This window comes from Dermacentor silvarum, unplaced genomic scaffold (genome assembly GCF_013339745.2).
Source record: "Dermacentor silvarum isolate Dsil-2018 unplaced genomic scaffold, BIME_Dsil_1.4 Seq6, whole genome shotgun sequence".
Lineage (NCBI taxonomy): Eukaryota > Metazoa > Arthropoda > Arachnida > Ixodida > Ixodidae > Dermacentor > Dermacentor silvarum.
In genome coordinates this window covers 29,525-47,724 of record NW_023606496.1, presented here as the reverse complement: position 1 = coordinate 47,724, position 18,200 = coordinate 29,525, and the positions used below count along the sequence as shown (strand labels likewise).

The following is an 18,200-nucleotide window of genomic DNA, read 5'->3' as shown; positions in this document are numbered from 1 at the left end:
ATTGGGGGGGGGGGGCGCACGTTAAGGATCCCCTATTGGTCAAAATTAATCCGGAGTCCCACACTACAGCGTACCTCATAATCAAATGGTGGTTCTCGCACGTAAAATCCCAGAATTCAATTCTGCTTACAACAAGGAAGCACGAAAATCACTCTTAATAGAAGTGAAAATATGAGCAGTGTTTAGCAGATGCAGCCACCTCAAAAGGAATGCGCAAATAATCCAGCTCTTAAGCGGACAATGATAAAAAAGGTTGACTGATGCATTGGTCTTGCTGTACTACACTCCATACCGTTCCAAGAGGATCAAAAATTCCCAGGCGTCCTTAGCTATCGGCTAAGAGACGCGAAGGTGAAAGCATTGTAAAGCCTACTGTAACTCACCCTAATCCTCCTTAATCGACCCTAATCCACTTTAATCTACCTTAATCCACCCTCATCCATCCTCATACACCGTAATCCACTCTAATCCTCTTTAATACGTCTGAATCCACCCTAATGCACCTTAATTCACCTAATCCTCCATCATCCACCTTAATCGAGCTTAATCTACCTTAACGAACACTAATCCACCTTAATCCAATCACTAATCAATTAACTTTGCTAATCATTATCATCTCTTACACCCGTCTGGACATGCTTTGGTTCGCTTCTGGCCTTCGTTGGGTCACGTGACTTTCTTTACCTCACAACGCGACCTTGAAACAGAGATCGAAAGCTTTCGCTTTAAAACCGGCAAGCCCCTGTACGCCTGCACTCACCTCGGCTGTGCACGCACTGGTAGCCGTCGCCGCGGTATCCCGGCATGCACCGGCACTGGTGCTGTCCCGCGGAGGTGTTGTAGACACAGTGGGCGCGCGGGTGGCAGTCGGCCACGACGTTGCAGCCGGGCCTCTGGGCTCCGCCGTGCGGGTAGCACACGTAGCCGTCGCCCGAGAAACCCGGGTTACAGGCGCAGTAGTACGAGTCCACCTGATGATCGTACACGCATCGCGCGTCCGAGTGGCAGTCGTTGGCCTCGAGACATGACTCCTGGGCGCAGAAGCTGCCGTCGCCTCGCCAACCCGTGCGGCACCTGCGAGCAGAACCCGAAACTATATACAGTCGTACCCGGATATATAGACTCTGAAGCGGATCACAAAAATTTTCGATATATAGGTAATTCGATATAAACAATAAAAAACTTTATAGATAAATTTTCAAGGGGATTTTACAGCTGTTCCATATACACAATAATTCGGTATATGTGGGTTCCATATATCCGGGTTCGGCTGTACTGTTCACAAGACGGGCGTGAATTGGCGACGCCCCCACGCACACCAGACATACAGGGTGTCCCACGTAAACTTTAGCCAAACACAAGACGAAATAACGTCCGCGGCGTGTCTCTATGTCCGTGTCGTGTCCTTCTATCGCCTTTTGTGTTCCGTTTGCGCTACAGTGTACATAATACGTACTCCCCAAAGTTCGGGGGGAGGCCGAGACACAGTGTCGAGGCGAGAGTGGTATATGCATCTTTGCTTAGCAGTGCGACGATCGACTTGGAAGCGAGAGAAGTGACAAGAAAGAGCGCTGACTTACAGCAATTGTTATTGTGCACATAACCACGGCAATTAAATACCAGGCTAAGGCAGAACAGAAAGAACAGAAGGGTAGCACGTGCACGGGACTCAGTTTCCAACATACGTTATGCAAATCATGTGACTAAATATTGCACTTCTTTATCGCATAGCGACAATGAAGGGGCACTTACATAGCTAGCGCTCTACACAACGTATTTAAGCCGTGGTTATGTGCTCAATAAAAATTGCTGCAAGTCAGCGCTCTTTCCTGTCACTTCCCTCGCTTCCATGTATACATCGTCGCGCTGCGCTAATCAAAGATGCAACTTTACCAACACGCCCGCGGTCAGCCACCCTTAATTGTGGTATATACGCACTTGCATCCATACGTCCTGGTCGGGGCGTCGTACTGGCACTGCGCGTTCTCGTCGCACATGAGCGGCCTCTGTCGGCAGTCGGTGGCGGCCGGCACGCACGTGCTGCCGTCTCCAGTGTAGCCGACCGGGCAGCGGCACTGCGGAGGGTGGCGAGGACTCGGCTGTACGCACTCGGCCGCCGGATCGCAGCGCAGGGAGGCACACGTCGGCGCCTCCAGCCCTGCGGTGCGGCGCCGACACAGCTCGGTGTGAAATGACTTGTACATATTACAGGACAAAAAAAAAAAAAAAAAAAAGCAACCGATTGCAGTTACAACTACATTCATTAATGTGTTTATTATTTCATATATCTTCGATGTCCGAAGGCGCTACAGAAAGACGCTGGGCAAAAGTAAAGATAAAACTGCGCCGGAACAGTTAGAGGCGTATCACATTCAAATAAATTGTCACGCCTGTGGTAAGCAAACCTCTGTTCCAGTTACTTTTGTGCTTCAATGCATAAAAGAGTGTTCTGCTAAAAAAAAAAAAATTAAGTGGAACAACAGTGCATTTGTAGGGCGAGTTTGATGGCGCATATCTCCAAACTGGTGTCATTCTGTAAATTCATTCCAAGTGGATACGCCTTGCAAACTGACCGATACAATTCGTAAATTGCAATATGTGCCGTAAGGTAATTAATTGAGAAGATAATTAGTAATGTTTTTTTCATTAGTTGTATATGTGTTTCGACTTTTCGTGCAAGTAATGTGCGCCTCTACGAATAATCCAGCTCAAGGATTAGGATTATGTTATCTGCAACAGGAGATTTTTAACAATTCCGGAAAACTTAAATATGATGACCTCGTATATACGCTTCGTATTCCGTATAAACTGTAGTAAACATTCGCTTACTAACTCAACAAGCATGGTGTCAGGCCCACGCAGGCAATCATGAACACATCTCACTCGATGACCGCGAGCACCCGGTGTCACAGAGCATGCCATGGATGATGAACAGCGCCGGCAGAGGGGAGCGCCCGTCGCGAAGGGAACGTTTCGTGCTGCCGCTCGCTTTACCCCTTCACCTGTGCTACAGTGTACTAACACTGTACCTGTGCCTCGTCTACAAAACAGCTTGCGCGACTACCAACACTACATTAAGCGCGCGGGAAGACAGCGCGCGTGAAGCCACCAGCCATTCTCGGCTCGCCCTTGCCTGCTCGTTTTTAAATCTGGCGCCCGTGCAGCAGATGACCTTCAGCATACGGCGCGCGACCCGCGTATGCTCTCGGCCACGCGGGCAGGCATAAATAAGGAGATAAAGCGAGATTTGATGGGAAAGGGCACTAAGCCTGCTTCCATGCAGGGAGCACGGCTCAGCGCCCTCCATAAATCAGGAACCAGCACGCTATTAAGGGACGCGCCCTCTCTTCCTCTAGTCCAGCCTTGAGGCAGAGCGGTCTCGATCACGTGACCTCGAACACTGGGCGCGCGGGAAACGGAGCGCGTCAAGCAACCATTCTTTTCAGCTCGGCCCTCGCGTGCTTGCCTTCGCACCCGCAGTACATCACGTGACCACCAACATACGGTGCGCGAGACGCTCCAGATTGGTCTCTCATGTTCTCCTCGCACTTGGAGCTTGGGCTTTATTCGGAACGGCACGGCGGCGCCGACGGCGCGAACGTGCCTCCAGTGTACGTACAATCGATATCGCCATAAATATGTAATTGATTACAAGTAATTCAGTACATCTAATTTGCCATATGCCGCGGCAGCCGCATTTCGATGGGGGCGAAATACAAAAAGAAAGTTGACAGTCACTTTAGCATCCTTACTTGATTTGAAGGCGAAAGCATGAGGACTTGTCTAAGATATCACCTTACATTAAAACTCCACCTTGATCCACCTTGTTATAATTTGTACCAACCTTAACCCACCATGCTCTAATTTGCATCAACCTTAATCCTCTTTAATCCACCTTAATTAATTCACCTTCATTCACTTTACTTCACCGTGAGATTTCGCAGTGTGAGCCGCAAAAGGTCCAGCGTCGGGAACGTGACGTCATCACTTAGTCACGAGGACTTTGGCACCATCGAATGTTAACGCCGTACGGACGCAGTATTTTTCGTTTCACAGGGCATGCTATAAGGATTTCGCCTTAAAATTGCTAGTGTACCGTGCATTGGGTACGCGTTAAAGAACCCTAGCTGGTCAGAATTAATCTCGAGTCCCCCATCTACGGCGTGCCTCGTAATCAGACCTTAATTTTGGCACGTAAGACCGCAGAATTTAATCTTAACATATCCTGGGGGTATTCTGTAGGAGTCCACCTAGTGGACATGTCCATTTCGTCTGCTGTTAAACTTCTGACTGGCTGCGCTGCACGTCCGCAGCAACCAGGCGCCACAGCCAATCAGCACTTCAGCAGCCGAAGAAATGGACATGTCCCCTAGGTGAACTCTTACAGGATACCTCCCCAGGATATGTTGGTATTCTGTGTTGGCATCGGTTACTTGATGCCACGAATGTATTATTCTGTTGCAATGCGTTTTACGCTCGTTATTGAAAGAATAAACCAGGGGACGTATTCTGTAAGAGTCTACCTATCGGACATGTCCATTTCGTCTACTGTTGAAGTTCTGATTGGCTGGGCTGGGGTGCGCTTTAGCAGGAGCCAGGCGTCATTAGCAGCCAATCAGCGCTTCAGCAGCAGATCAAATGAACATGTCCACTAGGTGAACTCTTACGGAAAACCTCCCCTGGTTGCGCGGTACACACGCTCGGCATGCTAGAAGGTATACGGGCGAGCACTAACGCTGGCAGCTGACGCCGTCACCCGTGTAACCCGGGCGGCATCGGCAGGCGAAGCCTCCGTCCGTGTTGGCGCACTCGGCGAGCACGTGGCAGTTGTGGCGGCCACTCTGGCACTCGTCCACGTCCACGCAAGCGGTCGACGCCCGCTGGGGCAGCGTGAGCGTCTCGTAGCCAACGTCGCACTGGCACCGCGTCTCGGCGCCGTCCGGCACACAGCGACTGTGCTCGCCGCACTCGACACCCTGGCACGGGTCGCTACCTGCACCCGTTCGCACATCAGCTGCGATGAGCCGCTTGAAGGGCGCTTTATAACTCTCGAATCCCGTCAAACAAAAATGTCGGTTATACACTGGAAGTTGTAAATCGCCACATAGACACTCGATCTCTCCCTTTTCCTCGTCCGCAAGCTACATTCCTTCCCCTCGCCTTCTGCCATACCGGAGCCGAGGGACCACGTCTCGTATGCATCACGGGACCCATCACCTTTTCAATGCGGATCATTCTTCTCCAAGTGAAGCCACTTTATTTGCGGGCGCCCGCGCGGTCGGGGTCATCTCGCTGTTTTGGCGGGCCGATCCCGGTGAAAGTGCAGTCTATCTCACAGTTTTCGTGAGCCGATTTCGGCCATAGTGCGGACTAAAATTATGTACCACTGGGACGAATGGGTATGTGCCCTGGGGTCGTTAGCTGTGTCTTAGTTTGTTTTCAATCTTATACAGGGTGTCCCAACTATCATGCCACGTAGCTGTACAGAACCAAGGTAATATTTGCCGTCGCTTGGAGATAATCAGATTATTTTTTGCATTCCGCCTAATTAGATGATTAGTCTTAATTTATTAATCAACTTATCAAATATTATAATTAGATGAGAAGTGTCAATGAGAAAATTGTAGAGCCACATGAAAAACTCCCCGATACCGCTTTCTGTTGCTCAATACGTGCTACGTAAAGGTGTTTTTTCGAGAATGAAAGATGCCTGCGAATACACAAAAAGTGCTTCGAGCGGCCAGTCGCGCGGCAATTTTGCGCGTCTTCCTCACGCTCGGAAAAACATTTTTACAGCGAAGCTGTTAAGGGCTCAGTCTTCGATGGTCACGTCCGGATGTAGAAAAAAACTCCCGTTGGCCGTATGCTGCATGTGCGAGTGAAAGCGAACGCACGGCGGAGAGCAAACGCAACTTCTTCCGTCGCGCGAAAGGCCGTGGGTGGTCGGGAGGGAGGGGAGGCGACATTTAGCTGCGGCACCAAATGCGTATCTTGCGACCGGACGCAAGGGGAACTGGCGACTCAATCTCCCACGCGAAAGGAGGACAGCGGGAAGGCAGCACGGGAGGGAGGGGTTGCGACTTCTGCTCTGCGAGAAACTTGTACTTTGCGCAGCGCCGGGCGGTCGCGACCGTCTGCACCGTATTTTAAAGCGATCTGCAACACGGCTCCTACTTTTGTATGCGCTGTGCTTTCGCAGCTCAGTTTCCTTTGAAGCGATAGACCGCATGAACCTTCGCTCGCTGCTGCTGGCGCGCTTGATCCCGCCAGCGTTTTGACAGCGGTTGTGTGTAGTCACACAAACAACGCGCAGAACTGTTGGCGGCGACGTTTTGCCCGCGTTCGCACCGAACGCGCGAGGCGTTGGTGACGTGTTTATGAAGAACGTGCCAACCTTTGCCGTACATCCTATGGCGGTGTACCGTATATAGCGACAATAAGGCCATGGTCACTAAATAAATGAAAACCGCCGGATCGTATATATTTCTCATTCTTTACTAGTTCAAATAACCAATTACACCATCACATCTTAATTGTCATAATTGGAAATACATAATTCCCACCATAGTACAGCTTCGCTTGTCGTCCATTTCCACCACAGTGGAAGGGCTGACAGTTTTTTATGTAGCACGTATTGAGCAACAGAAAGCTGTATCGGGTGTTGTTTACGTGACTCTACAATTTTCTCATAGACGCTTTTAATAGCGAAGCTGTTTAAGCCAGCCGTAATGTGTGGTTCGTATCAAGAAACTGCCGCGCCGTAGCCATGGCAACCAGGAGGGTGGCGCGGCATATGCGCACGTGGTCTCCCCTCGCCAGCTCCCTCCCTTCCCGACCCCCGCCTTTCTTCTCTCTGTGGCGCGCTGAGCCAGAAGAGAAAAAAAAAAAAGGCGAAAGCTTGCACTCGGCCGCAAAGCTCAAGACAAAGCGAAGCTGGCCGACTGATTGCGTCTCTTGGTTGTAGCTAGGTTGAACTTGGCTATGTCGAGGTTTAAACTTAGTTGTAGCTAGGTCTATACTCGTTTACGTTATCTGTGCTAGCACTGGAAAGGCTGTGGTAGTACTGGAAAGGTGCGCAGCGGTAGCGCGACGGTGCGGGGGAGGATGACGTCATACCAGCTGTGCCTCCGGCGACAGCGCGGTGGTGGCGTGATGGCGCGGCGCACCTTTCCAGTACTACCGCAGCCTTTCCTGTACTAGCACAGATGACGTACATGAGTATAACCTAGCTACAACCAAGTTTAAACCTCGACATAGCCAAGTTCAACCTAGCTACAACCAAGAGACGCTATCAATTAAACGGCCAGCTTCGTTGTGTCTTGAGCTTTGCGCAGCCTAGTGCAAGTTTTCGCCTTTTTTCATCTAATTATAATAATTGAGAAGTTGATTATTTATTAAGACTAATTATATAATTAGGCGGAATGCAAAAAATAATCAGAGTATCTCCAAGCGACGACAAACAAGATGACCTTGGTTCTGTCCAGCTATACGTGGCATTTGGATATTTTAAATCTTGGTGCATGATAGTTGGGACACCTTGTAAGCTCGCTCGTTTGGTGGCAAATATAGGTACAGATCTAATGCGCTTTCCACGTATTAATAACGACACATCTTGCGCCACAAAAGTATATGAGACTTAATGTCACTTGGAATTACATGACGCCTACCTACGGTATATTGTACACGTGTGCATTGTGCATGTTTTTTTTTTTTTTTTTCCGGTGACCGCTCTTCACCGGCTAACCGCTGTCACAATGTTATCGCCGCGACGCAAGACACGCTTTTATCGCAACTTTTTCAAATGTCGTTGTTTCTATCTATATTGTCTATGTTGTCGCCGCATCTCGTGTAATCAGATTGCATGCGCGACGCGAATGGTGTTGTACATTCTAGAAATCACGCTAGCATCAGCGATTACGCTGGAATCTACGCTAAGTTATGTATACATAAATAGCCGACACGTCCGACCCGTGGATCAATTTTCGACGACCGCCAACTGTGCTCGCCGCTATCAGTGTTCTTTGGGTGTAACTTGTTTTTCTGGGGACGAGTTAACCCAATAAAGAGTTCGTTTCTTGACTCACGGTTTTTTGCTACAATCTGGTTCATCGTCGCTACAACGTGACAATATGTGACGCACCCCTTTTTTTTTTTTTTGGGGGGGGGGGGGCGAATGTGAACAGAGAGGACGACGCCAAACAAGTTTTAAAATACGAAAAAAAAAACATCACCGACAATTACGAGACTCCTCAATGCGAAATTTTGAGCGCAGCTCTATATGTGTTTTCATTTCGCGATTTATTGGCTAGCGCGAACAACATTCTGTCTCGTGTGGCGCGCCGCAAACGGAGCGATGTGTGCCGCGACTGCCTCGCTATAATCTGGGGATCGCGAGAGTCAGCGCGTGGGTGACACGTGGGCGCGGTTCACAGCAGCAGCCGCAGACAGACCTCCCAGACGACGCGCGCTACACTCTGGCGCCATCTCGTAGCGATCGTCGCCGCACTATGCTTTTCTTCTCACGCTTTCGCCGTACCTAGATCCTCCTCCGCTTTCCTCCTCGCGTCTTTCATCCCCCGCTGCGCTCCGCATTCTCTCTTTCATCAGTCGCTGTGTTCGCTCGGTTACGCCGACGCCGACATTCGCCGCAAGAACGGGCGCCTAAGACCTGCGCTCTAAAATAAAGCTATATAGTTCTGCCATACGCGTTGTTAACAGGCTAAAGAGTTGGAGTGACGTATGAGCGGCGTCCACTCACCGTCGACAGCGGTGACCTTGGTGGTCTGCGCGTAGCGAACGATGCTGTCCTTGTCGTTGAAGTCAATAAAGTTGCGCGAGACGTGAACGCGTTGCTGCGGCGCCCCTGGAGGCATGTGTGGACACTGGCCGAACGACACGGTCGTGTCCACCGTGTACTCTTTGGGTAGGGAGCTGCCCTCCAGCTGGAACGAGTGCGACAGGTGCGACTGTACCAGCCCTGAAACGAGAGGCGACGCGCAACTCAGAGAGGCAGCCGCGACTTTACTACCAATACTACTGCTATACTACTACTACTATTAACTACCAGTGCTACTACTAACTACTACTACTACTGCTGCTACACTACTAACTATACTACTGCTGTTGCTACACTACTAACTACTACTGCGGTTGCTACACTACTAACTACTACTGCTGTTGCTGCTACTAGTATACCATGTACTACTGCTACTACTGTGAAAGGGAAAAGGTTGTCATCCACCCGAGTGTTGCTCGAAGGAACGAAGGACAATAAACTAGCATGAAGGAACGATCACTAAGGGCTGCAAACAGCTTCGTGCTACATTCGGGTGGATGACAATATTTCCTTCCATGATATTTCCTCCACCTTGCAGGATTCCACAGAACTGATCTGTGAAACCGCTACTACTATACTGCGTACCCGGACTGAGGAGGTTGTAGTCCTGCGTGAAGTCCTCAACGGTGACGCCCATGCCTTGGGCCACCGAGGGAAGGCTTCCGCGCACCTCGAGGCGCACCTTCATCATGTTGAACACGTCGAAGCCCTGGAAGTGGCCGCGGATGGTCACGTGGTGGCCCGTCTGCTTGAAGCGCACCTCCGAGGTCAGGTTGCACTCGCCGCCTTCAAGAAAGAATTGTCTCAGGAGAGGAGCTAGCAATGGTGAGAAGCAAAGTGCCGAACCGAAACTTTTCGGTTTTCGTTCCGGTTCAACTCCGCGAACTAAGCTGATCACGGCTGATGCTGTCTTGTCCAGCCTGCTTCCGCACAGAAAATAAATTAATATCAAATACTCGCTTAAATCGATTCCCACAATGCGTGAGAACTGCAGATATATATTTAATGCGTAAGCATTCTTTGGCGAGTACCCCAGCTGCGTCACGCGAAACGTGTAATGCTTTGCATCTGCACAAAAATGCGTAATTTGCAAAGTTAAGACATTTAATCGTTATAATAGTATAAATGTAGATGATTGGTAGCTTTATAAGCGAAAAGGAAGAATTTAAACCAATAAAATAAATAAAAAGTGAATGCCCATAGGGATACATAAGGCTCCTTAGAAAATGCATGTGGAAACTTATAGTACGGGTGGACCAACTTAAATTTGTGGGTGGATTAATTGAAATTTGTGGGTAGGCCTACTTGAAATTTGTGGGTGGGCCAACTTTAAATTTGTGGCTGGACTAGCTTGAAATCTGGGGGTGGGCCAACTTAAAATTTGGTGGGGGGCAACTTGAAATCTGGGAATGAGCTGACTTGACATTTGTGGGTGGGCCAACTTGAAATGGGGGGTGGCACGTAAGCGTAAATTTGGGGTTGAATCAACTTGAAATTTGGGATGGGCCAGCTTGAAATTTGAGGGGGTCAGCTTGAAATTTTGTGGTGGGCCAACTTGAAATGGGGGTGGCGCGTAAACTTAAATTTGGGGTTGGACCAACTTGAAATTTGGGGTGGGCCAGCTTGAAATCTGGGGATTGGCCGACTTGACATTTGGGGGTGGGCCAACTCGAAATGGGGAGGGGGTGGCGCGTAAACTTAGAGTTGGGGTTGAGCCAACTGGAAAAAAGGGGTAGGCCAGCTCGAAATGTGGGGATGGGCCAACTCGAAATTTTTTGGAGGGTTGGGCCAAATTGAAATTCGGGGTAGGCCAACTTGAATTTTTGTGGGTGGACAAAATTGACATTTGGGGGTAGCCCAACTGAAATTTGGAGGTATGCTTACACATACTTAGACAACACCAGTGGAGTTTCTGGATTCTTTTTCCGGTTTAGTTCCGGTTCAATGTGCCATAGTGAAGAGAAGGCACCCACCGGTGAGGACGAATCCGCTGCGTGCCCGTTCTCCCTGCGGCAGGGCGAACAGCCAGCCGACGACGTCGCCCAGTGCGAGCAGTGCTCGTAGGTCACTGCCCAGTGACGGTGGCGACACCCGGCTCAGCGTCGTGTACGTGCGACCGTTGGGCGTGTCCACGTACGAGTGGAAGTCCACCTCGTTGCCGATGGGCGCGTCGTTCAGCGAGCCCGTCAGCTTGCCCGACACGCGGTGCGGCGAGCCTGCGTATAACGTATACACACACACACATCTCGAACACTCCTCCGACGACGACGAAAAAAGAGGACGCTTAAGCTTCACCTTGGAACGCGATAGCGTTATCGGGCCCCACTCGTATCGCATTTTTCTTTACGAGTAGGCTTCACTGAAACACGCAATGTGGGAAAGTCAGCTTACAAAGACCAAGCTTACACCGATCCCCTTAAAGTCGGCGTCACTTTTAACAAATGCATTCCTAGGAAGACACTCTTCCAAGGGCAATATAAGCCGTCTTATATGAAAATATGAAACCACCAGGGGCGTAGACAGGGGGGGGGGGGATGATGGGGCTTCAGTTCCTTTCCCCCGAAATGTTTTCGAGCTGGCATGCACCACCGCAAAAAACAACCACCGGCACAGGGAATCATTCTAGATTTTGTATGCAAAGTCTTTTCCATGCTCGAAAATACATTTCGGCACGAAAATTGCGAACTCGGGGTCGATTTCGTGGCAACGCCCTTGCACCTGGAGTCACATAACGCAGGGAGCCCCATCCGAGCACAAACTTTCAAGGGCTTTTCGATAGCGAGCGGGCTCGTTGCGGCATCTCGCAGCGGCCGCGGAATCTACGGAGCGCGTGGGTTTCAATTGTGAAACTTTATAGGTATAAAGGTCTCGTAAACTTTTGACGCGAAAGATGCACTGACATTTCCAAAGGCGTGCTCTGGCACTTTATGTATTTAAAGGGACACTAAAGAGAAACCGGAAGTTGAGCTTTAATGGTGGATTATCCTATCTTAATCACAGTCATACCATTCTTACGGCGAAAAGATGTTTAATAAGCGAGAAAATAGCGAAAAACTGAAGGATAGGTGCAGACGCCCCTTCGAATTTCCCGCACTACATGTTCGTGACGTCGGAGATTACAAATGCAGGCCGGTCGCGATTGGTCGAGAGCGATTTATCGCTGTTAATAAAACGCAATATGACATACACCTAAACGTACATAAGCCGCATTTGCCAACTTTTTAAACCGTTTCAAGCGAGGAACTACAAGTTTAGCGCAAAATTAAATAAATAAGAAAAAATGGCATGGCGCTACATCTGGTCGAGAGTTTCGTAGTTTCGTTTTGCTCCGTGCATCATCGCGCGCGCCTGTTGCGCTCTACAGTGTTTGGTTGCGTGTTGCGTGGCTCGAAAAACGTTCACTTCGCGGGAAACAGCCAGAAAATGTCTCGTGTCTGTAGTGTTGAGGGCTGTATCAACAGCGCAAGGCTCTTGCTCAGGGGCAGCGGCAGTGTTGACCCGACTGTGTCCTTTCATGTGGTGCCGCGCGATGAGCCCCGGCTCCCCGGCGTTCGCAATGGCTCAGTGCTCTGCCGATGGTAAAACGGCAAAAGAGCCAGAGAAACCGATGGTGTGCTCTCTGTATTTCTCGCCCTCGGATTATGTATATAATCTTGCCCTCGGAAAGTATCTTGGCGGGCCCCAGAGGCCAGTCCTTTCTCTAGCAACTGTTCCCTCAATGCGGCCTTTATCAAATCCCCTATACCGGTGCCCCTGCAGCAGCGAACTGGCGGCTCGGTGAGTGCTGAAAGTCATTAAATAAATCCACGAAATAACCATACCGATCGAGTACGTGCGCAACTTTCTGCGCTTGTTCTGTCTGGAACATCGTCACCTGGCAGACCGGACGCCTCGCGTTCCGTCAACGAAAACGAAGCTCTGCTTTCCGCAGGCGCGGCCGGCGGCTCACCGCCATCGCACGCGGAAACACCTACCGCTCGAGCACGGAGGATCATTTCGCGCTCCGTTTCACTGAATATCACTGAAATGCAGTCCTGCTTCCCTGGCGAGCTCTTCGTTGCAAGGTTCAGCGGCGGAAACGGTATACATCGCGGCGAACGCAAACGCAGCGGCCATGCAGCCATGATGCAGTCAGCGCCTCGGCCGTTTACACAAGCGGTGACGTATCATCCCGCATTCTGATTCGCTGAGAGCAATGAAATCTGTGACGACACTGCTTCAGCGCCAAATCTGGAGCGAGAGAAATTGAGGAAGAAATATCTGGTCTTTGTGTACGAATTTCTCCGCTAATAACTCATATTTTTGCACCCAACAAAAACTGCATGCATTCCTGAAGGTCCCTCTTTTATTCCAGCTGAACTTCCAGTTTCTCTTTAGTGTCCCTTTAATGTTCTTATAAACTTGGGCTAACATGCGTGCACTGGAGCCCTCGTGCCCAAGCCGTTCCAGAAATGGAAGCACGCGCTCGCAATTTTCACACACACGAACATACTAAATATCACCGTGACTGTCAATTGGCAGCTGATAATTTTCTCCAAATGTTTTCAGGAAGCGCACCCAATGTGATCGATCAGCTGGACCAGGGCAGGCAAAGTAAAATAAGAGAAAACCGAAAAAATGTTAACGACCTATTATTGAGGCAGTTCTTTTTTAGCCGGCGACAAGGTCTGGCTCTCCGTAGCCATAGGGACAGTGGTCCTATTGATTTAAGCAAAGCCCCCGCTCAAAATACTGGCATATGCAAGCTGATTGTGGAGATACATATCTGAAGAACCATTTGGAAGGTTGCCCCAGTAATGCCTCGTATTTAAGCCCAGATGTACAAAACCAAATTATAGAAATTTGTGGTGAAATTATCAAAGAAAGCCTATCGATGCAAAAGTAAACACTGCAGGCTGCTTCTCCATACTTGCTGACGGAAACGACGGATATTGCTGGAATCGAACAGCTTACTGTTTGTGCAAGGTACCTAAACAAGGATGCCAACGACATCGAAGGAGTGTCTTTAGGTTTTTGCAGCGGAATATATGCCCTCTCTCATTGCGACTGCAGGTTCTATGTAAATGTGTACAAACCGCTGCAGATTCTAGTCCAGTGACCACTGCCAGTGCAGAGTGCGATAGCTATGGACACTACCGTAACGTATGACGTCATCTGTAAGTGAAAGGGCGCGAGGGGCGCGTCTTTCACGGGGAGTGAACGCACGGCGGAGAACAAACGCGCGTTCTGCGCCGTGCTCGCTTAAGGCTGCAAAAGTAGGCGTCTCTGTTCTCCTTCACAATCTGTAGAGCAAACGCGCCTTCTTTCGACGAGCGAGAGGACGTGGGGGAGGGGGAGGGAAGGGAAGTTTAGTCAGAGGCTCCGGCAACAGTCACCAACGCCGCACGCATTTTTGGCGTCTTCAACAGTCTGCGTGTTGCCGATGTTGCTGCATGTCCAAGCAGCTGATAAAGATCATACTCCGTATAGCCTATCTCTCAGGTGAAACTGCGACAACTAACCGTCGCACTGTGCGATAGCAAACTTGTCTATACGGAGTAATGATATTAGCTTATCAGCTGTATAAACTTGGACATAGCATCTGCCAGATTCAGACCAAGCAGTGACCATGCTCTACACGCCTACTTCTGCAGCCCTTAAGCGAGCAAGAACGCGCGTTTGTTCTCCGCCGTGCGTTCACTCCCCGTGAAAGACGCGCCCCTCGCGCCCTTTCACTCGCACAAAGCGTTCGGCGCGCGGCGACGATTCTTCTTTCATACGGAACCTACGGCACAAATGAGATATAATTGCTATCGCAAAAAAAACTACTTGCGCTCTACAATGTCTGAGGAACGCATGGTTAGGCTGGCGCTTCTATTTGCCCACAGAGATGTCGGCCTCAACGTATCCGAAGTCATTGACCGCTTCGCTAAACTTCCCCACCGAATGAAGTAAGTAAAAGGCTCTGTTCCTTCAGGTTCATAAACTCGCAATTATGAAAACGTATGCCTGTTCATTAGCTTTTAAAACCCAGAAATTTTCGCCGTTTATTCTAAGAGTTAGCATCATGATCAAAATTATCATATGAATACGAAAATTATGAGGACATCAATAACCAATTTTGACCAAACCTGCTCATTGAAAGCCCGGCCCACGCGGCGTTTCCAAACAAACACATTCGGATATTGGGTAGTTCAACTTGCCGTATCATCTGTGGCTTTCGTTTGGCCTTTTCTTTCCATTTTAGCTACCTGCTTTTACTTCTTTTTTTACCTGAAGCAATAACCTTATTTAATTTTGGGTGCAGAATACTTGTTACCGCTCTGCTGACAGTTAAATTACACATTTTCGTAGTGATTTCTGTATTATTCCTCTATTATTCCACCCATATGGTACTGTCGCGACTACCGCATTGTCCAAGTACATATCACGATTTCTGCGATCATAGTTTTGTTCTTGCCTGGATCGTCTGTCTTTCTATGCGTAAAGTTTACGGTCTGTGACTGCGCAACATGTTTATTTGTCTTGTTTGACGCATTATATACAGTGACGTTTGCTTAAATACGTAGATTTATTGGAGACTTATACGTATATTTAACTATTTTTTCCGAGGTTTTGTGTATAGAAGCAGTGAACTTTCTTCCAGCGACACTTTTTTGCCCTTTATCAAGTTGTACCTTTGCATTTGTATATACCATTCTATCTTCCCATTTCTATGCATATTTTGCAGAACTTCGGCTTTTTATATGTACTCACTGTTGCGACTATAATCTCGGTGTAATTACAATACACGACCGGTAGCAGCTGCACCTGTGCAATTTCTATTGCAACGAAGGACAGCGTCATTGAGGGTTTTCTCTGGCCTTTGCTTTGCAGGCGCAAGTTGCAGGCGCAAGTTGGAATCAGCTAGCGCAAGACAGGGGTAATTGGAGATCACAGGGAGAGGCCTTCGTCCTGCAGTGGACATAAATATACGCTGATGATGATGATGAAAGACGGAAAGAATAGCGGAGAGAAAAAGCAGAGGCAGGAAAAATAAATAGAGGAGGTTGGGAACGTCCGTGAGAACTAGAGTCCCTCGATAAGCCACTAACGCAGAACTTTCAATAGTGTCTTCACCTTCTTGTGGTGTGAAGGCTAATAGGTGGGCGTTCCAGGACTGTTTGCTCCGAAAGCGGCTGGTCGTCATGCAGCGCCAGAGCGGTCGTGAGTCGAAGTCGAAAATGTCTCGGTATGACGATAAAACTAGGTGGCTGTGCTCTGTGGCACTGTGTGTGTGTGTGTTTGTGTGCCCTTTGACAACACTGGTGCACACGCAGGCGAGAAAGCCACGCGTCTTTTTTCGTACGCGATTCTGAAATCCACCGCTAGGTGGCTTTCAGTGGTGGCCCTACTTATAGTTACTGTATATGCTCCCGTAGCGAGCATATACAGTAACTATAAGTAGACCTAACTATAAGTAGTAGACCTAGAGTTGCTGTATATGCTCCCGTAGGGAGCATATACAGCAACTCTAGGTCTACTAGGCCCCACAAGTGGCGCGCACGCCGCCCATAGCACAGCTGTGTGACTGACTGTTGGCGATGCAGTTCTTTCCGTTGCCGAAGAACCCGCGGTCGCAGTGGCAGCAGAAGCCGGTGTCGTAGTCATGGCAGACGCTGGATGGGGGGCAGGGCTCTCGGGCAGCCGTGCAGGTGGCTCCCTCGCTGAGCATTTCGGCGTTGACCAGGTCGGGACCAACCACTTCGCTGCCCGAGATTTGGTACAGCCACTGGCCCGGCACGGCCGTGTTGCTCATCCTGCGGCAAAAAAGAAAGGAAAACGTTGCTTTATATGTGCCATATAAGCGTGGCCACTTGCGTTTAATACGCCAAACCCACACAGTTATCATAAAAAAGCAGCTATGTATACTACAATCAGTAATAGCCAGCTAGTCAATACCTAGCTGGCTTAATTTTAAGTTGATAAGCATTCTTAAGAGTGCTGTTTCATGGGCCAGTTGGATTTGCGTACTGGTATGGGTTGCGCTTTCGAAGACAAGGACATAGTAAGGCACACAGATAAACAACCAGGAACAACGGCTCCTGTTTATCTGTTTGTCTTACCGTGTTCTTGTCTTCGATAGCGCAACCCATGCCGAAGTATGGCATTCAACCTACGTCAGCATCTATGTCTATCTATGGCGTCGGACTATCTGAGGATCGGATCTATCTATCTATCTGTAACGGCGAGATCTCTATCTAATCTGACCATCGTTAATCCTGACGTAGGACTTCATAAGGCCCTGTGTAGCGAGAAATTCGTTCAAGCTTCTGGAGAGACCGACACGACGACATGGTCAGAGGAGCACCCAAGCAACTAGCTTGGGCGAACTTAACGTCGCGATGGTGGGCGATCGTACCGCTCTCTAACATCGTTGTTATACCCGTCCCCCGGGGTCCAACCAGACACTTCTGGTTAACTGACGCGTCTTTCCGTCACGGATATGACGTTCTTACAATGCACGACATACATACAAAGAAAGATATACCAGAAGAAAAAGTTCCACAAACATGCAAAACTTGGAAATCTGACCTCTCGATGTCCGCAGTAAACGATAGGATCGCCGAGCGTTTAACCCATTGCGCCACAAGACGCATTTGCAGAGAGGTTACCAGACGCGCCTTATAGTATCTAACAGTACCCGCGCTACTTTCTGCACGGGGCGGTGCCGGGTAAGGGCCTACGAAAGATAAAACAAGATGGAAAAAAAAAGAGCATAGTACGGGGTGCATGATGACTAACGCGCACCGACAGTGGGCGAAGCTTCGGAGTGGAATCATCGGATCTCGATGCCAGCATTCGAAGGGACGCATAGCACTACCAACGCCACCGTTAGAAACGTGGCGCAGTACTCTCTAGCACAGCGGAGCGGCCTCCGCAGCGTTTCTGAAGTTGATCGCGGAGGCCAATTTACACATGCGAACGTGCACGCGCTGATTTGACTCGGTGACGATTCATGTTACGTGCTTTGAGAGCGTTGTATAGTGTGTCATTCATGCTCCTTTCGCGTTGTGCTAGCGTGTGCAGCGTAGTGCCAGCTTTATGGGCAGACGGTTGCTCATGGTCGAAATCGACGTTGGTAGTCGTGATGGAGGAGAGTGCCACCAGCGTCTTACACCAGCGTGGGTGCATCTTACACGCCGTAACGCGCTTTAGCCACAAACACCGTATAGAAACGCACTACTTCTGTGAAGACGCGTTTCCTTTCGTGTAATCTATGGGTATTCCTATATGCACATTTGGTGCGTTGTATATCCGCTTGCGATGGACGTAGATCGGGCGAACGCGCCGCGCGATCGGACTTCAGCGAGTCCCGTACTCAGTTGCGCACGGACACAACTTC

The 18,200-nt window shown here is 49.5% G+C and overlaps 1 protein-coding gene across 2 annotated transcripts in view; it reads right to left on the bottom strand.

Moving 5' to 3' along the window:
- The window catches only part of LOC119435295 (nidogen), a 48,055-nt gene that overhangs the window by 8,844 nt on the left and 21,011 nt on the right, over positions 1–18,200 (bottom strand). Inside the window, exons 3-9 of one of the 2 annotated variants that reach the window (XM_037702203.2) lie at positions 16,391–16,614; positions 10,810–11,052; positions 9,422–9,622; positions 8,759–8,977; positions 4,736–4,993; positions 1,939–2,158; positions 761–1,074 (exon numbers count right to left, since the gene is read on the bottom strand). In XM_037702203.2, the coding sequence (XP_037558131.1) occupies positions 761–1,074; positions 1,939–2,158; positions 4,736–4,993; positions 8,759–8,977; positions 9,422–9,622; positions 10,810–11,052; positions 16,391–16,614 (1,679 nt within the window). The remainder of the gene's footprint in view (positions 1–760; positions 1,075–1,938; positions 2,159–4,735; positions 4,994–8,758; positions 8,978–9,421; positions 9,623–10,809; positions 11,053–16,390; positions 16,615–18,200) is intronic. The other variant, XM_037702204.2, reaches the window with a different exon arrangement.